The sequence below is a fragment of the Micromonas commoda genome, chromosome 4, assembly GCF_000090985.2.
Source record: "Micromonas commoda chromosome 4, complete sequence".
In the NCBI taxonomy this organism is placed as follows: domain Eukaryota; kingdom Viridiplantae; phylum Chlorophyta; class Mamiellophyceae; order Mamiellales; family Mamiellaceae; genus Micromonas; species Micromonas commoda.
The window spans coordinates 1067122-1086440 of record NC_013041.1 but is presented as its reverse complement, the minus strand read 5'-3'; the positions used below and the strand labels follow the sequence as shown (position 1 = coordinate 1086440).

The following is a 19319-nucleotide window of genomic DNA, read 5'->3' as shown; positions in this document are numbered from 1 at the left end:
AGGTGGTCCGTGCGGGCGGCGACCTGCTCGACGTGCAGGCGAGGCACGCGCTGAAACTGCGCGAGGGGTGGCGAACGATCGAGTCCGTCGCGGCTGAGTTTGTGAACGTCGCCGGTTCGTCGTGTCATCCGAATGAATTTCTGAACGAGACGCTCGACAGGGCGCTCGTCAACCTGGCTCTGTTCGCGACGGCTGAGCTCAAAGGGGCGGCGGCGAAGGGGCTCAAAGGGGCTCCGAGGAAGGAGGGGCGCGGAGGAAGAAGGGTCGCCGGCGACGGAGGGTCTTTCGGGTCTAGGGATTTCGGGGAGACTTCGCTGGACAAGTTCCTTCGGGGAGATCCCACCGCGGTGACGCGGACGAACGCGGCGGCGCTCGCGGCGATCGTCCTGGACCGACTTCGAGGCACCGACTCGACCGCGACGGAGGATGGCAAAAGCCAAATGGACAAAGCGGGAGGAGGGGAAGGACGAAACGGAGGAGGCGCCGACGAGGCTTTTTCGCACAAGCTCGTTCGACACGCCCTGGCTCGCGGTCGCGACGGACGACGACCGATGCACCTGCCCCTGCTGAGAGCCGCCGTGGGCGTCGTCGAGGTACTCGTCGACGAGCCGGTGGGACTGCTCGGGGACGACTCCGGGACCCCGGGTCCCCTCGAGCGCGGCGACGGCGGCGAATTCATTGTCGATTCGTCTTCATCGCCGGAGACGCGTCACCGCGCGCTCTGCATCGCGCTCGCCGCCGCCCGCGAGGAGGCGAAGGCGATCAGGCGCTCGAACGACGACGACTCGCGTCAATCCGACGACGTTCCAACTTCCGACGGTTCGACTCCCCTGATTCCGTCTGCGATCGGGGACGCCATAGTGCAGGGATTTCGCGGGTCGCGGACGTCGCCCGACTTTTTCCTCGCGTTTCAGTCTCGGCAATTCCTCTGGGGCGTCAGCGCGGGGACGCCGCTGGGCAGGGCCCTCGCGTGCGTGCACCGCATCCTGTCCCATCACCTGGTACCCTCGCCGAACGACTCGGGCGACGACGTCGCCGGCGCGATGGCCGCCGTCGGGGTTTTGTACGACGAGGTTTGGAGATTAAACCGCGAATTTAAGGAATCAAACGAGGCGAGCGGGGGCGGGGACGGCGCCGTCCCGTCGTCGTCGTACGCGCGCGCGGCGATCGCGTATCTCCTCGCGCTCGCGTCTCGATGGAGGGAACGCATCATCGCGGAGTGTTCCGACGGCGACGGTGGCGATGGATCCGGGTTCGGGACGCTCGAGTCCGCAGCCGCCGCGAGGGATACGCTCGGATCCGAGGAACTAATTATATCGATCCTCGCCGACGCCGACGTTTGGGCCGTCTCGGAGAAACTGCGTAAACCGCCGTGGGTCGGCGTCCTCGGGAGCCCCGCGATTAAACGAAGGCTCATGGCGGTCGGAGATGGGACGCGTGGGGACGGCGCGGGGGATTCGCTTGGACCGGCGGCGTCGTCGTCGCGGCGCGCGGCGGCGGCGGCTTCGTCGGCTTCGAGGGAGGCGTCGCGGGAGGTGTTTGAGCTCGCGTGGGAAGGGGTCGGCGCGAGCTCCGACGCGGTTAACAACGCGGGCACCGCGGTAATTGCCGCCAGGTGGCGTAAACTCGGATACGACGCGTCCTCGCGGCTGGCGATGGCCTCCGCCGCCGAGAGGACGAGCGCGCGCGCCGGGGAGAGCGCGTGGCGCGTCTACGCCGAGAGCCTCATCGATTGCGGCGCGCTGTTCGCTCGGCTCGTCCCGCCGGACGACGATCCCGGTTGGACGCACTCGGCGCTGTGCGTCGCCCCGTCGGAGACGGCGAGGCGGCGGCGGTACCGGCTCAGGACGAGCTACGGGGAGGTTGGGCACCGTCGCGTCGCGGCGGCGGCGGATGGCGTCGAGGCCGAGGCTTTGAGCCTCGAGGATGAAAAACCTCGGCTGCCGTTCACGGGGAAAGATTTCGGCGAACCCGGTGAAGAGGACGACGCGGATGCAAACGCACCGGCCGCCGCCGACGCCGCCGACGCCGACGCTCCCGCCGCCGCCGCCGCCGCCGCCGCCGCCGCCGCCGCCGCCGCCGCCGCAGAGCGCGAGCGGGACAACGACGTGATGATTGCTGCGGCTGCGGCTGCGGCTGCGGCTGCGGCGCTGGGTGCGGGCGACGCGAGGAACGGGTCGCTGATTCTTCAGTGCGACGCCGAGATGGTGACGCCCACGGGCGTTGCCACCGGCCGGCTTCTTGTCACCACCCGCGACATAACGTTCCAGCACACGCCCGGCGTAACGCCGTCGGGGGCGACTGTCGGGGGAACGAAGGACGACGACGCGGCCGGGGATGCCTTTGACTTTGTCGCCAAAACTGACGATGACCCTTACGCGACGGATGACCTCGGCGGCGGAACGTCTTGGCGTTGGCCGCTGGACTCCCTTCGCGGCGTGCAGACGCGGCGGTACCTCCTCCGTCGCAGCGCCCTCGAGATATTTCTCTTGGATCGGAGGGCGTATTTCCTCGACCTGCGCACGCAGGAGCAGCGTACGCGGGTTTACAGCACGGTGGCCGGGCTGAGGCCGCGACACTGCGGCAAGTTTCTCGAAATTGGTAACTCGTCCCCGGAGGCGCTGTTTCGAAAGAGCGACATCACCGCGCGCTGGTGCCGCCGCGAGATGAGCAACTTTGACTACATCATGGCGCTCAACACCCTCGCGGGTAGGACGTACAACGACATAACCCAGTACCCGGTGTTCCCCTGGGTCATCGCCGATTACGAGTCGGAAACGCTCAACCTGGACGACCCGAAGACGTACAGGGACCTCGGGAAACCGGTTGGCGCGCTCACCAAATCCAGACTGGAACGAATCAAGGAGCGTTACGACGCCTTCGACGACCCGGATATTCCCAAGTTTCACTACGGCAGCCACTACAGCAGCGCGGGCATCGTGCTGTTCTACCTCTTGAGGCTCGAGCCGTTCACGTCACTCGCGCACCAGCTGCAGGGGGGCAAGTTTGACCACGCCGACCGACTCTTCAATGACGTTCCAACCTGCTGGAAAGGCGTCACGTCCGACGTGTCCGACGTGAAGGAGCTCATCCCCGAGTTTTATTACCTCCCGGAGATGTTCGTCAACGTCAACAACGTGGATTTCGGGGTGAAGCAGTCCACCGGGCGGACCGTTAACCACTGCGGATTGCCGCCGTGGGCCGCGGACGCCTTTGACTTTGTCACCAAAAATCGCGCCGCGCTCGAGAGCGAGCACGTCTCCAGGCACCTGCACCTGTGGATAGACCTCGTCTTCGGGTACAAGCAGCGCGGGCCCGCGGCGGTGCGGGCCAACAACGTTTTCTATTACCTGACGTACGAGGGGAACGTGGACATGGAGGCGATCACCGACCCGACGCTGTTGAAGGCGACGCAGGACCAGATCGCCAACTTTGGCCAAACCCCGAGCCAGCTCACGCGCAAGCCCCACCCGCGGCGGATGAGCGCCGAGGACACCTTCGGCGGATCCCACTGGCTCCTCGCCAACCCTCACGGCGCGTGCAGGTACCCGCTGCGCGTCCCGCCGTCGGCGTGCGGCGGGATCCCCGCCGCCGTCGTCGCCGTCGCTCCCGAGAGAGCCGTCCTCGTACACGTCGTCGCCTCCGCGGGGCCGCCCCAAATCGTGACGCACCGGTGGCTGCCGAACACCCCGGACTCGTCCGCGCTGCCTTTCACGTTCGAACCCGCGTGCGCGCGGCGGGAGACCGGGACGATGGCGGGCTTCTTCCGAAGCGTCGCGCGGCGCGCGGTCGGCGCAAACCCGGACGCTCCGGATAGCGCGCAGGCGCCGGCGCCCCTCGCGATGGGAGCTCTCGCGCCCGAGCTCGCGTCGTCCCTTCGCAGGATCCGCGGCACCACTCACGATCGCGTCGCCCAATCCTCCCACCGTGCTCACTCGTCCACGCCCAACGCTCCGACGCCCCGTCTGCCGTGCGAGGTCACCCCCGACGGTTCAATCGTCGTCGTCGGCGGCGGCGTCGACGGCGGCGTCCGCGCGTTTGAAGTCCGAACCGGCGCCCCGGTCGTGTCCGACGCGCGTTCGACCAATGAGAGTGGGACACGTCATCAGTTCAAGGCGGGACACGCCAGCGGACACGTCGGACACGTTGGACACGTCACCGCCCTCGCGCTGTCGGACGACGGGGGCGTTCTGGTCACCGCATCCTCCGACTCGTCGCTCGCCGTGTGGACCTTACGTTCCTCGGGTTCCTCGGGCGACGACTCCGGCGGCGAGCGACCCGATGGGGGTCGGGGGCCCATCGGGGTCGGGGTATCGATGGGGGGCGGCGGCGTCGGTGTATCGATGGGCGACGCGATGGCCCGGGCCGCGCGCGAGGCGGAGAGGCACCCGGCCACCGGCGCCGCCCGCGGATACGCGCCCCCCGAGCACCACGCGGGCGAGCGGAGCGCGGTGGCGCACGCGCTCGAGCACGCGGGGGTTTCCAAAGCGCAAAGGGCGAAGGAGGGCGACGATCCCGTGGCGCGCATCGTTCGGGAGGCGCGCGCGCGAGCGGGCGTCACCGGCGGCGGCAGAAGGAAAGGCGGCGGGGGCGGTGACTCACCGGGCGGTGACTCACCGACGCTTCGCGGGCCGCATTTCATCCTGAGGGGCCACCGGGAATCCGTCGCCGCCGTCGCCGTGAGCACCGACCTGGCGGTGGCGCTGGCCACCAGCCCGCGCACGGGATCGACGCTTCACTGCCTGCTGACCGGCCGGTTCCTGAGGGCGGTTCCCGAGCTGAGGGGCGAGCTGTGCGCGCTCTCGCCCGAGGGAACCGCGATGGCGTGGGAGCGCCGCGGGCACGTGCTGAGGGTCGCGACTCTCAACGGGGACGTCGTCCGCGCCGCGAGTCTCGCCGACGACCTGCCCCCGCTCACCACCAAACCCATCGTGTCCTCGGACGGTCGGTTTGTCGTCCTCGGAACGGAAAGGGCGGCGGCAGGGGATCCGAAGCCCGCGGGGGTGGCGCTGCTGGAGGTTCCCGAGCTGAGGGTAGCGCACGTGTGGGAGCTCCCCGGAGGCGCGGGCGTGAGCTCGATGACGCTCACGGGGGATAACACCAACCTGCTGGTCTCCGGGACGGACGGCTCGCTGACCGTCCTGGCGGATCCCCGCCTGGGCATGCGATTAGTGTCGCAGATGTTCAACCTGGGGTGGGAGACCATGGTTTGAAGACGGTTTGGACGTCACGGTGCGGAGACCGGGACGGTTTATTCTTACATATATTTTCGCGGTTGAGTAGACCACCTCAGACGTATTAGCCAGCAGTCGACCTCACGGTCGCTCCGACGGTCCACTTACTCATTCGCTCCCCTTCACTCACGTTCACTCCCCTTCCCCGTCGTTGTCGTCGTTGACGGTGATCAGGTGGTGCACCGCCAGGGTGAGCTCGCCGGCGCACTCCGGGTGCTTCGCCGCCAACTCGCTCATGCCCGCGGAATACCTCACCGCGTCCCATTCCCTCTGCGCGCACCGCACCGCCTGCTTCCACAGCCCGGCCACGTGCCGCTCCTTCGCGATCCTCGCCGCCTGCGCGCAGAGTTCCGGGGACATCTCCGCCTTGAGCCGCTGCGCGCAGTACGCCGGCAAGGCTTTCACGTCGTACTTGACGGCGGCGTCGTGAAGGTCCACGAGGAGCTCCTTGGGCGGGTGAAGCGGTATGCGGTACATCCACCGGAGCAAGCCCACGAGCACCGGGACGCTGAGATCCGAGAACACCAGCTTGGTGCTGGGTCGGGCCTGACCGCCGGTGAGCGCCGCGGACCTCGCGGCGAAGGTGACGATGACCGCGATGAAGTGGGCGATTGTGACCAGGATGGCGAAAACCTGGCCGAGGATCGGGTGCACTCGCGCGGCGTGCTTGACCAGGTCGGGCTGGCGCTTGAGCGCGCTGACCACCGGCCTGAGCTCCATGAGCTTGGCCAGGCCGGGCGAACCGGACGCCAGCACGTCCCTGTGCGCGTGAAGCTTGACGTTGCCCGCGATGAGTTCCACGTCGCCTCGCGCGTGGCTCCCTTTTCTGCCGACGTGGAGAGATCCGCCGAGCAAGCCACCTTTCGTGCCGTACCCTTTCCTGTTGAGCTTACCCAGCATCTTGGCGTTCATCTTGCCGCCCTCGCCCTCGGCCTCGAACGCGGTCATCATGGCGTCGAACTCGTTCGTCGGAGAATCCTTCAATCCCGCGCGGCCCTTCCCCGGCGACTCGGCGTCGCCTCGCCCCCCCGCGCCCCCCGACTCCACCCCGTCCCGTCCCCTGTGCGCGTGCGGGTCGAAGGCGGCGTCGACGCCGTCCCCGTCTCCCTCCGGCGCGTGCTCGGGGAACATGCACCACTCCTCGAGGTTGATCGCGACGCACACGCCGGTGTCCTTGTCCCCAGCCTCGGACGAGACGCCGGTGTCCCTCTTTCCGTGGAGCAACACGAGGGCTCCGTCGACGGCGGAGCCGGCGTGTCCGAACCTCGGGTCCGTGTCCGACTCCGGGTCGAACCTGCCCCACTCCGCGGTGGGAAAGTGAAAGGCGTACGTGTCCCCGAGGACGCCGTCCTGGAGGAGGACGCGGCCGCCGTGGACGATCCAGTTGGCGCCGAAGAGCGTGGCGACGTAATCGGTCCTCGGCGTCGGTAACTGCCCAACCCTCGGCACCTGCGTCCACCGCAGCCGGCCCTGCGCGCTGAGCTGCAAACACCACAGGAGCATCTCCATCATGGTATCGGACGGCGATAGGACGTACAGGACGCCGTTCATCGACGTCATCGCGCACCCGTCGCCGCCCGCGGGTCTGCGCCACCTGGTCTCGATGGGAAGCCACTCGCGCTCTTTCAGGTCGTACCCGTACAGGTCGTTGTGCGCCACCGAGTCCATCCCGGGCCGCACGTCCTTACCCCCGAATACGAACATGACGCCGTTGGAGACGCACGCGCAGTGTCCGGTCCTCGCCGCCGGGGGTTCTCCCGCGGCGTCTACCCTCGACCACGTGCACCTCTCAAAGTCGAAGCACCAGAGATCGTTCAGGCAGCCAAACTGCCCTTGTCCGCCGAAGACGTAGAGCTTATCGTCCACGACGACGGACGTGTGACCGTACCGACCCGGAGGTATGCCGACGTCCGGATTCGCCGCCCTGGCCTGCAGCTCGGTGCTCTGGTCCTTGCCGGACCATCGCAGGATGATGTCCACAAACTCACCCTCCGGAGCGAGTCCACCGTAGGTGTAGAGCTCGTCTTCCCAGACCATGGAGGTGGCGCCGACGAGGTAGCCCTCGGGATCCGCGAGCATATCCTCCTCATCGCTGGCATTGAAGTCCTCCATGACGTCGCCCGGCGCGGAGGATGTCGGGTAGCCGCCCGCGTTGGCGCCGGTGGTCCCCGGGGCTCCTCCTCCGCTCTCGTGCCTGGTCTCCTTGCGATGCGGGGCGGTGCCGGCGCGACGCTTGGCCTGCTCGTCGCGAGCGATTGCCTGCATGAGTTCCGCGCGCGAGTGGCTCAGGGGTATACCACGCGTCGCAGCGATCTGAAACGGAAGGGGACGGCGGGGGCGGGGGCGGTGATGGTCAGACTCGACGCGTCTCCGGGGCTCGCATCACGCGCAAAATGGGCGAGTTCCACGGCGATGTCGAGGGGCGCATGGGGCGCGCATCGCACCTTGGCCAGCTCGTTCGTGGACATCTGCTGCAGGGGGACGCCGTCGATCTCGACATTGTACAAAGCTGAGACCTGGTTAAGCTCCTCCGCCCGGTCGTATATGTCCGCCATCGTGGATAGAGGGCGGCACCGCGCGGAGGTGTGCTCCTGCTCGCGGCCTCCCGCTCCCACACACCTGGGCGCGGTGAGTTGGGACAAGTCGAGTTGGGCGCGGTGTAACCACCAACCGCTGCCCCCGACTTGTCCGACCATATGGTGTTCAGTGACGGTCTGCGACTGGTAAAATTTCGCTTTTCGTGTTACAACCGGCCGCCCCAAATTGCCGAGATTTGGGGCCGCGTCGTTTTCGACACCGGAAAAACGGTTTCGTGCAGCATCCGAGGCCACAGCTCCCGGGCGGAGAGTACGCTACGCACGCGCTAGCGTCCTCTGACTGCCAGGTAAGCATCGATACGAGGTCGTTCGACATGACTTCGACGCCCTACGGCAGCGGCCCGCTGCCGGACCCCGAGTCCGGCGGCGGCCGGGTGCCCGAAGAGCGCGATTGGAACGAGGGGCAGCGCACCACGAGGCGCGCGGCTCTCCTCACGGCCGCGGGCTTCGGGCTCGCCGGCCTGGCGGCGTTCGCGATGGTCTCGTCGCCCTTCGCCGTCACCCTGGATAACGCGCAGATGGCGCGGGCCGATTCCGCGCGCGTCCAACCCCGCGCGGTGCCCCGCGCGGGCGTCCGCGCGCCGCGCGCCGCGTCCGATCGGGGACGCGCCATCCCCGGCGGTTACCGCGACGCGCGCCTCGCCGCGCCCCGCGACGCCAAGCTCGGCGCCGCCGCGGTGCAGCCCGTCGACGCCGAGGCTTACTGGCACAAGATCGTCGATCCCATGCCGATCGAGCCCAGGCGCCACCTCGAGCAGCTCGCGTCCGTCGCGCCGACGCTCCCCGAGGCGCAGTACCAGGAGCTCATGGCCATCGCCGCGGACGTCGCCTGGCGCACCGACCCGGGCGCCAGGGAGCGCGCCGAGGAGCTCGTCGAGCTTCTCTCCTACCTCACCGGCATGGAGGACGTCAAGGAGGGCATGGAGATCCACTACAGGCGCGTCGATTCCGGAAACACCGAGAAGGCCCCGTCCGAGATCGACCCCATGGAGTTTGCCAACTTTGTCAAAGCCGTCCTCCCCTCGTGCCGAGCCTTCCCCACCTGGGACCAGGCCGACGTGCAGAAGATGCAGGACGCCACCTGGCTCATCTCCCAGCAGTACCAGGCCACGCACTCCAGACCGCCGGTCGACGCCACGGTCGACGCCGAGACGATGACCCTTGAGTCGTTCGAGGCGGACCCGGCGGTTACCGACGCGGCTTCCACCGAATCGTTCAACGCCGCCGACCAGGTCCCGGTCGTGGGCCGCGCCGAGGGGGCCACCGAGGGGGCCTGGACGTACGACTACAGCAAACACCAGACGGGAGATAACTCCGTCGACCTCCTCAGCAAGGCGTCCCGCTCCAAGTGGGCCCTGAAGGAGGCGATCGAGGTCAAGGCTAAGATTGCGGCGTCCGCGAGACTGGGCGCCTTTGACGCGGCGGCGGACAAATCCGGCGACGGCATCGACGCGTTCGCCGAGTGGTGGAAGGTGACCAACGACCTCCCCCAAAAGGACCAGGACATGCTCGTCAAGCTCCGCCAGATGGTGCCCACGCTCACCGAGGAGGACTACCACAGGTGCATGGACATCGCCGACGACCTCAACTGGAAGATTGACGGCAACGCCAAGGCGAAGGCCAAGGAGCTCCGCGATAAGCTCGCGTACATGATCGACGTCTCCGACATCGACGCCGGTCTCAAGCTGCACTACGACCGCCAGGTCAAGAAGCACTACGGCGTGCAAGATCAGCCCTCCGAGCTCGAGATTTCACCCGCCGAGCTCGCCGAGTTCGTCCGCGACGTTTTCCCGGCGGCTCGCAACTTTCCCAAGTGGAACAGCGCCGACGTCGACAAGATGCGCATCGTCGCCGCGCGCGCCAAGCAGCGCGCCGCCGCCACCGCGCACATGGGCCAGAAGAAGGCTTGGGGCCAGGCGACCAAGGACGCCGTCGCCGCCATGGGTAAGCGCACCGTGGACTCCCGCAAGGAGAACGCGGCGCTCGGCCAGATCAACAACGCGCCCGGCATCTGGGCGCAGCTCGTCGACCACCTGCCCACGCAGCCCCGCCAGCACTTCTACCAGATGCTGCAGTCCGTCCCGTACATCGAGGAGACCAACTACCGCAAGATGCTCGATCTCGCCGGCAAACTCCAGGTCGCTCGCGACGGTACCACCAAGGCGACCCTCGACGAGCTCATGGCCAAGTTGCCCTACCTCACCGGCACCGACGACATCCAGGGCGGCCTGGACCAGCACTTCAAGCGCATCAACGCTGGTAAGCGCAACGTGGAGGCTGGCGAGGTGTCCATCGACCGACTCGCGGAGTTTGTCCTCGACGTCATGCCCCCGATTCGTCACTGGCCCAACTGGTCCGCGGACGACATCACCAAAATGCAGCGCGTGACTGCCCGAGTGCGCGAGACCTTTGAGGCGACGCACCCCAACTGGAACTCTGACGAGACCAGCGCACACCTCGCCGCGCCCCTCGGCAAGGATAAGAAGTTGGCCAAGAAGGCTTCCAAGGCCAAGGCCACCCTCGGCGAGGAAGCTGACGCCGATGCCTCCAAGGAGGAAGCTGATGCCGACGCCTCCAAGCTCAACAAGAACGGCATTGATCCCTTCGCCGAGTGGTGGAAGCTCACCGACGACCTCAACGAGCACGACAAGGACCAGTTCATCAAGCTTCGCAGCATGGTGCCCACGCTCGCGCTCGAGGATTACGATAGGTGCATGGAGCTTGCTGCCGACATCCAGGCCAAGATTGACCACACCACCAAGGACAAGGCCAAGGAGCTCCGCGACAGGCTCGCTTACATGATCGATGTCTCCGAGCTCGACCGAGGTCTCAAGCTGCACTACGAGCGCCTCGTCAAGAAGCACTACCAAGAGAAGGGATGGGAGGATGCGGACATCGACGAGATCACCCCGACTCAGCTTGCCGAGTTTGTTGCTGACGTCTTCCCGGCGGCTCGCCGCTTCCCCGAGGAGTGGGGCGGCGAGGAGATCGAGAGGATGCGCGTGGTTACCAAGCGCACCAAGGAGCGCCGCGCGGCGATGGCCAAGGCCAAGGCCCGCCTCGGATCTAAGAAGGCTTCCAAGGCCAAGGCCACCCTCGGCGAGGAAGCTGTCGCCGATGCCTCCAAGGAGGAAGCCGATGCCGATGCCTCCAAGCTCAACAAGAACGGCATTGATCCCTTCGCCGAGTGGTGGAAGCTCACCGACGACCTCAACGAGCACGACAAGGACCAGTTCATCAAGCTTCGCAGCATGGTGCCCACGCTCGCGCTCGAGGATTACGACAGGTGCATGGAGCTTGCCGCCGACATCCAGGCCAAGATTGACCACACCACCAAGGACAAGGCCAAGGAGCTCCGCGACAGGCTCGCTTACATGATCGATGTCTCCGAGCTCGACCGAGGTCTCAAGCTGCACTACGAGCGCCTCGTCAAGAAGCACTACCAAGAGAAGGGATGGGAGGATGCGGACATCGACGAGATCACCCCGACTCAGCTTGCCGAGTTTGTTGCTGACGTCTTCCCGGCGGCTCGCCGCTTCCCCGAGGAGTGGGGCGGCGAGGAGATCGAGAGGATGCGCGTGGTTACCAAGCGCACCAAGGAGCGCCGCGCGGCGATGGCCAAGGCCAAGGCCCGCCTCGGATCCGCGCCGGACTGGGAGGCCAACACCGACGCCACCAAGCTCAACGAAAACGGCATCGACGCGTACGCTGAGTGGTGGAAGCTCACCAACGACCTTCCGGCGCGGGATAACCAGGCGCTCATCTCCCTCCGTCAACGCGTCCCCGGCCTCACCGAGGAGGACTACCAGCGGTGCATGGACCTCGCCGACGACATCAACTGGAAGATCGACGGCAACACCAAGGCCAAGGCCAAGGAGCTCCGCGACAGGCTCGCTTACATGATGGACGTGTCCGACATCGACGCCGGTCTCGAGAAGCACTACGCGAGGCTGTACAAGAAGATACACGGCGTCAACGACCCGGCGACGCTCGACGAGATCTCCCCGATGGAGCTCGCCGAGTTCGTCCGCGACATCTTCCCCGCGGCTCGCAAGTTCCCCGACCACTGGTCAAACTCCGAGATTGCCAAGATGCGCATCGTCACCGCCCGCGCCAGGCAGCGCGCCACCGCGGCTGCCGGGGCGGCTATGGGCCAGAAGACGTCCAACTCCGACCGAGCGGCGATGGGACTTCGCACCGTGGACTCCCGCAAGGAGAACGCGGCGCTCGGCCAGATCAACAACGCGCCCGCCATCTGGTCCGAGCTCGTCGACCACATGCCCCTGGAGCCCCGCCAGCACCTGTACCAGATGCTCAACTCTGTTCCAGGGCTCGAGGAGGAGAAGTACCAGAACATGATCCAGCTGGCCAATAAGCTCCAGACCACTCGCGACGGCACCACCAAGGCGACCCTCGATCAGCTCATGACCAAGTTGCCCTACCTCACCGGCACCGACGACATCCAGTCCGGTCTCGACATGCACTTCAAGCGCATCAACTCTGGCAAGCGCGACGCCGAAACCGGCGAGGTGTCCATCGACCGGCTCGCGGAGTTTGTCATCGATACCATGATCCCGATTCGTCACTGGCCCAACTGGTCGGATGAGGACATCACCCGCATGCAGCGCGTGACCAACCGCATCCAAGAGCAGTTCGAGGCGACGCACCCGGACTGGGTCAACGATGAGAAGGTTGCGCACAAGTCGGCTCCCCTCGGAAAATCCGTCGACGCGGAGCAGGTCTTCGGAGAGGTCACGTCGGCTCTCCCCGCGGGACCCCGGGGCGTCCTCGAGAAGCTCGTGGCCAACACCCCGACCATCCCGGAGGAGCACTTCCAGTACATCATGAAGCTCAGCGACGAGCTCGCGACCAAGGTTGACGGCTCCACCCGCATGTCGGTGAAGCAGGTCATCGACCGGCTCTCCACCCTCGCGGATCTCTCCGACATCAAGGCGGGCGTGGACGCGCACTTCAGGCGCGTGGACTCCCGCGGCACCAAGAAGGTTGCCGACAAGCTCGAGGTTTCCCCCGAGAAGTTCGGCAAGTTCCTCCAGAACGTGCTCCCCGCGTGCAGGTCCTACCCGACTTGGACGACGGAGGACGCCGTGGCTCTCGAGTACGCCGCTGATTTCCTCAAGGACAGGTGGCAGGCGGCGCACCCCGGCGAGAAGCTTCCCGCCCCGGCGCGCAAGAGCAACGTCGCGCCCCAGGTCGCCAAGGGCGCCAAGGGCGTGAAGAGCGCCAGGCCGCTTCAGGAGAAACTCTCCACCGCGAGCCGGAACGAGATTCTCGACTTTGCCGATCAGGCGCAGGCGGCGATGGGCCTGAGGAAGAGGCAAAACGTAAGGCAAAAACCCTCTGGAAAGCATCAGCCGCTTTTTAGGGAACCCGCAATGAAGTCGGAGCGCAAGGGCTCGGCCGCCAAGGCCGAGCTCGGCGCCGTGGTGTTCGTGGACGCACCGACCGAGTGGGCAAGGCTGGTTGACCGGCTTCCCGATTACGAAAAGAACAAGATTTACAAGCTGAAGGAGGTTATCCCCACGCTGTCTGAGGAGAAATACAACAGCCTGATTGCGCTGGCGGACTCGATTCGATTCTCGTCCGAGACTGACGGCACCAAGAAGGCCCGCATCAAGCAACTGCTCACCGAAGTGAGCGCCCTGAACGTCGACGTCGGCGGCGTCGGCGTCGGTCTCGCCAACTACTGGGCGAGAATCGAGCGGGGGGGAACTGAGGCGTCGCTCGCCGAGATCTCCCCCGACGAGTTCGCCGAGTTTGTCCGCGAGACCTTCCCACCCATCCGCGACTACCCGCTGTGGTCGGTCATCGACGTCGAACACCTGGAGACGGCGACGAACCGCATGGTGCAGAGGCACCAGGCTCTCAACGGCCAGCCGCGTCCCAATTTGGGCCGGAGGCTGCGACCGCGGTGGAAGCGGCGACCCGACCACAAGCTCTCCGAGGAGCACAAGAAACCCCTCGGGGGTGTCATCCCCGGGCAGACGGACTACGCCAAGCTGCCCCTCTCCGAGTTTGCGAACGTGGCGAAGAACAAGGGCAAGCTCGGCGAGGCGTTTGGCACCAGGCACGGGCGCGATCCAATCACCGGCGAGAGCTACAACTTTTACGAGGGCAACTTCGTGGCGGCGGCGTTCGACCCGGCTGATTGGAACCTTCCCCTGAACTTCGACGCCCGTCAGAAGTGGCCGCAATGCCGCGCGATCATCGGGACGGTCCGCGACCAGGGAAAGTGCGGCTCGTGCTGGGCGGTGGCCACCGCGGAGGTTATGAACGATCGCCTCTGCATCGCCAGCGGCGGCGCGGAGCAGCGCGAGCTCTCCCCGCAGTACCCCCTGTCGTGCTACGACGGCGGCAGCGGGTGCCAGGGCGGCGACGTCGCGGTGGCGATGCACGAAGCCACCACCAAGGGTATGGTGTTTGGCGGGATGCTCAACCGCAGCAAGACGGCGTGTCTGCCGTACGAGTTTGAGCCCTGCGAGCACCCGTGCCAGGTTCAGGGCGTGATCCCCCACGAGTGCCCGGCGCACGTGGACGACGGCACGTGCCTCGGGAACACGTTCAAGCTTGCGGATCAGAAGGTGTTCCCCAAGTCCGACGTCTACACGTGCCCGCCCAACGACTGGGCGTGCATCGCGCAGGAGATTATGACCTACGGACCCGTGGCTGTCACGTTTGGGACGGTGCACTCGGACTTTTACGGGTATCACGCGGGCGTGTACACCGTGCGCGAGGAGGACAAGAACGAGGAGGGCTTGGGGATGCACGCGACGAAACTCATCGGTTGGGGGTTCGACGAGGCCACCGGTCACCCGTACTGGCTGATGATGAACAGCTGGGACAACTGGGGGATCCACGGCCTCGGGCGGGTCGGAGTCGGAGAGATGAACATGGAGCAGGGCATTGCGATGGTTCGCATGTAAGACTTTTAGACGACACAGACGGCGATGTATATACTAACGTTATCATTCAAATCACCAACGCGACACGCAGTCTTGATGAGCTTCTCATCGCTTTCCCCTTCCTCCGCGTCCGCCGCGACCGAGCATGCTGTTCGGATTCGATCCCCTACCTCGGCCTCGGCCCCTGCCCGGGCCGATCCTCACGGCCGAGAGCCCGGTGACCATCTCAGCCTCCAGGTTCGTCTCCTTCACGGAAGCCACGAACGACGCCGCCACGCCCGATTTCTCCGCCTTTGCGGTCGCCTCTCGCGCCTTGAGCAGGGCGTCCGCCCTCGCGGCTGCCCCCTGTGGCGCCTCATCCTGCTCGGCAGCCAGGCACGGCGAGCACCTCTGCTTCCCGGGGCCCTTCTGCATGAGTTGCTTGCGCGAGAACTCGCTCGCGGGCTTGGATTCCTTGCACTTCGCGCACTCGTGAAGCATAACCTCGCCTCCTTCCCCTTCCGCCGCCCTAGCCTTCGCCTTCTCGGCGGCGGCCTCCCTCTCCTTGACCTCATCAGCCTGCGTACATCTCAGGCACTTGATCGCCGCCGACTCATCCTTCCGCCTTTTGAGCACCATGTTCTTGGAGAATTCGACCGCGGGAAGGCGCTTACGGCCGCACGCCGAACAGTCGAACGCGCCCGCCCACGTAGTGGGGTCCAGGTTCGCCTTCACTCCGAGTTCCGTCATCGTCCAAGGGCGGCGGTCCCCGCGCCGGAAAAGTGTCTCCACTTCCGAGACTATTCGCAGCGAAAGGAAACCGCGCTCCTCGCCCACACTGGACCCGCGCGGGGCGGGCGAGTCGCGGCGAGAAAGATGGCCGCGCTCGCATCCATGAAGATAAACACGATGGTGAAAGACGCGGAGGCCGCGAAGGCCAAGGTACGCGCCCCATCGACCCGCGAGGACGCCCCCGCGCGAGTCCGCATGGCGCCAATCTCGCACCCAACGGTTGGTCGGGTCCCTCGCACCCTCGCTCACGCCGCTTCCTTCTCTTTCCCCGATGTCCCCAGGAGCGCAAACGCAACGCGATCGTCTTACTCCTCAGGTACCTGCGCGATAACGGCTACGTGGACAGCGCGGAGGTGCTCCAGAGGGAGTCTTCGCTGGCGCCTGGCACGGTAGATGCAGCGGACAACGTGCACCTCGAGCGCATCTTCCGCGAGCTCGAGGAGCACCACATCCAACGGTTCGGCAGGGCACCAAAGCTCTTCAGGCGGGCGGGGGAGACCCTAGAGATAGACGCGGGCGGCGCGGCGGGCACGGCGACGGGACGGCCGGGGCAGCGCGGGGTTCCCCTGGGGCGCGACGCGAATTCCAAAAACGTCAACAACGCCGCCGCCGCCGCCGCGGGTCGGGGATACGGCTCCGTCGCAGGGAAAACGTCCGCCTCGACGTCCGAACGGGCCGGGTCGCGGGCGAAGACGCCGGCGTCGCAACGCGGGGCCGCGCCGGATCTGTCCGTCAGCGGCGACGGCGGCGCGCGGCGGCGGGGAGCGGGCGCGGCGGCGGATGTCTCGGGACCCTGCCCTCCGCCCGCGGCGTCCACTCTCGACTTGGGCGCGGGCGACCTGAACGACCTGGCGGAGGTGATACGCAGGGACATACACTGGGGCAACCCCAACGTCCCGTGGGAGTCCGTCGCGGGGTTGGACGACGCCAAGCGTTTGCTGAAGGAGGCTGTGGTGATGCCGATTCGATACCCCGAGCTGTTTCGCGGTTTGTTGGCGCCGTGGCGGGGCGTCTTGCTGTATGGTCCCCCGGGCACGGGCAAGACGATGCTCGCCAAAGCCGTCGCCACCGAGTGCGACACGACGTTCTTCAACGTGTCGTCGTCCACCGTCGTGAGCAAGTGGCGGGGCGACAGCGAGAAGCTGGTGCGCGTGCTGTTCGAGCTCGCGCATCACCACGCGCCCAGCACCGTCTTCATGGACGAGATCGACGCGTTGATGAGCGCGCGGGGGGGACCGGGCGGGGGCGGGGGCGGTGAGCACGAGGCGAGCCGGCGCATGAAGACCGAGCTGTTGATCCAGATGGACGGCCTGGCGTCGCCCGCGCGGTGCGCCAGCGGGGTCTTCGTGCTCTGCGCGACGAACCTGCCGTGGGAGCTGGACCTCGCCATGCTGCGCAGGCTGGAGAAGCGGGTGCTGGTGGGCCTGCCCAACAGGGACGCGAGGCTGGCGATGGCCAAGACGTTGCTGCGACCTCACGAGATGGATCACGGGGTGAGCCTGGATCGGGTGGCGGACGAGACGGTGGGGTACAGCGGGTCCGACGTCGCGACGCTGTGCAAGGAGATGGCCATGCGGCCGCTGCGGCGACTGATGGCCAGGTTGGAGGGGGAAGGTCGCCGCGCGCCCCGCGCCGCGCCCGTGAGCGTGGGATCCATCACGGAGGAGGACGCGAGGTTGGCGATGGAGGTGACGAAACCGTCGGCGGTGCTGCACCTGTCGAGGTACGAGGACTGGTGCGAGCAGTTTGGCGACCACCGCCACTAGAGCTAGCCGAGGTGAGAAACAACTTCAAAGTGACTTTGAGCGAATCTGAACCCAGCCGTTGATAGTTTGCGAACTCTCGCGCGATGCGATCTCATTTCAACACGTCATGACTAATGCTACCGAAACGCGACCAACCCGTCGCTGCGATCGCTCGCAAAGGAAACCCCACCCTCTACACTTGGCTACGCATCAAATGACCATTTAGTGCGCAGCGAAGGACTTGCCGCTCTTGGAACCGGAAGGAATGACCTTGAGGACGTTGAAACGGACAGTCTTGGAGAGAGGGCGGCACTGGCCCACGACCACGGTGTCACCCTCCTTGACGCGGAAGCAGGGGGAGATGTGCGCCGGGAGGTTGGTGTGGCGCTTCTCGTAACGCTGGTACTTCTTAATGTAGTGGAGGTAGTCCATGCGCATGATGAGGGTGCGGTTCATCTTGTGGGTCTTCACGAGGCCGGTCAAGATGCGGCCGCGGATGGACACGTTACCGGTGAAGGGGCACTTCTTGTCGATGTAGGTGCCTGTTGTCGGGAAGGAAAGTAGGACGAACGGTGAGCGCTCCGTTCTTGGGCAGGAGTGGAGTCGCGGAGTGTGGGGGCTGGGCAAAAATGTCACTGGTGGCTGGCAGCCCGGGGGCGGGTTGGGGAGACTTGGGATGGTCCCCATCGCCGCGCGCGCCCGTGCGCGATCGCCCGCCGAGCCACTCGGGGAAACCGGGGACGACCCAAACGCGCGTTGCGACGCGATTCGCACGCGCCGCGCGTCCAAGTTCATCCCCGCGCTCGCCCTCGAGCCGCGCGACGGCTCCCCAAAAACCTGGGGAGCAGCCTCTAACCCTAATGAAACCTGAAATCTCGCGCAACGCCGGAGCGCGCCGATCGACGGGCCGGCGACTTACCCTCGATAGCCTCACGCGGGGTCTTGAAGCCAAGACCGACGTTCTTGTAGTAGCGGGTACCGTTCTTGCCGGGACGCGCCTTCTTGCCCTTGGGGCCGAAGCTGTTGGGGTGGGAGAAAGGCGGGACGGCGTCAGTCTTGGGCCCGCGATGGGTTCGGAAAAAACAGGAGAGGTGGTCGCCGGAGACGCGCGCGATAGGAGACGCGGGTGGGATACGCACCCGACGTTCACGCCAAGCTGCTTCTGGTACGCCTTCTCAGTCTGCTCAGCCGCCATGTTGCCTGAGTTCGTCGGAACGTGCAGGCGCGCGCGTGTAAAAGGGCGAGCGGCGATGCTTCGTCTTCGTTTTTATTAGGGTCTACCTTCGACTCGAAAGTTTTTTCTCGGTCGGACATGTCACGACCGACCATTTCTTTTTTATTAAAGCGGCGTCGAACGTCGAGTCATGAACCCTCGTTTTCCCCCGCCCAAATCATCGAAATGGATGGCGGAGCACATCCGCCGCGGAAAAGCGCAGCCTCAAACAAACGACGTTCCGGCTGTTTCTCTCGCACACAACGCCTCGCACCGAGACCACAGTCACCTAAAACCACCGACGACGATGTCCGCCCAGACCGCTCTTTTCTCCTTCGCCGCCGTCAAGGCCCCCGCCGCGCGCCGCCAGGTGAGCGTCCTCCCTTGCTGCCCCGTCCGCGTCCCACCGCAACGCCTCTCCTTCGCCGAACGCGTTTGTATATTTCCACGATGACGTCACGACGCTGACCCGATCTCCCCTCCCGCTTTCGATCCCTTTCAGACCGTCAGGTGCCGCGCCGCCGCCAAGGAGGTCACTCCCGCCAAGGCTGAGGAGTTCAAGTGCCCCCTCGTGTGCGACGCCCTCGAGAAGGCCGACGCGCCCGTGAACGAGATGGCCAAGGCCAAGTGCGTTCACCCCGACCGCCCCGTGGCCAAGGCGTGCAAGGACTGCCCTCGCAGGTAAACCGCGACCGTAGCAGACAGCGTGACGTATTAATCTAGCCTAGAGAGATTTTTTGGGGCCCGGTCCGGACGCGGGGCGTTCTCCGACCTCCGCTGACGGCTCCCAGGGCCTCCGCTCATAAATTGGACGAAAGAAAGCGAGTCTTTTTTATTCA

The 19319-nt window shown here is 66.1% G+C and overlaps 7 protein-coding genes across 7 annotated transcripts; 4 read left to right on the top strand and 3 right to left on the bottom strand.

Moving 5' to 3' along the window:
• Positions 1-2411: 2411 nt before the first annotated feature.
• On the top strand, positions 2412-3483 carry MICPUN_69010 (predicted protein; the record flags this gene model as incomplete). The annotated part of the gene is made up of 1 exon (XM_002501796.1): positions 2412-3483. A coding segment is annotated over one exon (1072 nt), but the record flags the coding sequence as incomplete, so codon positions are not given.
• Positions 3484-5366: 1883 nt separating this feature from the next.
• On the bottom strand, positions 5367-7499 carry MICPUN_100143 (predicted protein; the record flags this gene model as incomplete). Its single annotated transcript, XM_002501402.1, has 1 exon — positions 5367-7499. One exon carries the CDS (start codon positions 7497-7499, stop codon positions 5367-5369), a length of 2133 nt encoding a protein of 710 aa, XP_002501448.1.
• Positions 7500-13280: 5781 nt separating this feature from the next.
• On the top strand, positions 13281-14826 carry MICPUN_94015 (cysteine endopeptidase). Its single transcript, XM_002501795.1, has one exon. It carries the CDS (start codon positions 13693-13695, stop codon positions 14770-14772), a length of 1080 nt encoding a protein of 359 aa, XP_002501841.1. The 5' UTR covers positions 13281-13692; the 3' UTR covers positions 14773-14826.
• Positions 14827-14856: 30 nt separating this feature from the next.
• Positions 14857-15480, bottom strand: MICPUN_58001 (predicted protein; the record flags this gene model as incomplete). The annotated part of the gene is made up of 1 exon (XM_002501401.1): positions 14857-15480. One exon carries the CDS (start codon positions 15478-15480, stop codon positions 14857-14859), a length of 624 nt encoding a protein of 207 aa, XP_002501447.1.
• Positions 15481-15606: 126 nt separating this feature from the next.
• MICPUN_58000 (predicted protein) lies at positions 15607-17288 on the top strand (the record flags this gene model as incomplete). The annotated part of the gene is made up of 2 exons (XM_002501794.1): positions 15607-15672; positions 15804-17288. The coding sequence occupies 2 exons, from the start codon at positions 15607-15609 to the stop codon at positions 17286-17288; spliced, it is 1551 nt and encodes a 516-aa protein (XP_002501840.1).
• A 201-nt stretch (positions 17289-17489) lies between these two features.
• MICPUN_81184 (ribosomal protein) lies at positions 17490-18462 on the bottom strand (the record flags this gene model as incomplete). The annotated part of the gene is made up of 3 exons (XM_002501400.1): positions 17490-17809; positions 18187-18287; positions 18407-18462. The coding sequence occupies 3 exons, from the start codon at positions 18460-18462 to the stop codon at positions 17490-17492; spliced, it is 477 nt and encodes a 158-aa protein (XP_002501446.1).
• Positions 18463-18670: 208 nt separating this feature from the next.
• MICPUN_57997 (predicted protein) lies at positions 18671-19165 on the top strand (the record flags this gene model as incomplete). Its single annotated transcript, XM_002501793.1, has 2 exons — positions 18671-18850; positions 18983-19165. 2 exons carry the CDS (start codon positions 18671-18673, stop codon positions 19163-19165), a joined length of 363 nt encoding a protein of 120 aa, XP_002501839.1.
• Positions 19166-19319: the final 154 nt, after the last annotated feature.

Coding starts and splice junctions, on each gene's coding strand:
- MICPUN_94015 (XM_002501795.1), top strand. CDS start 13,693: ATGGTGCAGAGGCACCAGGCTCTCAACGGCCAGCCGCGTCCCAATTTG.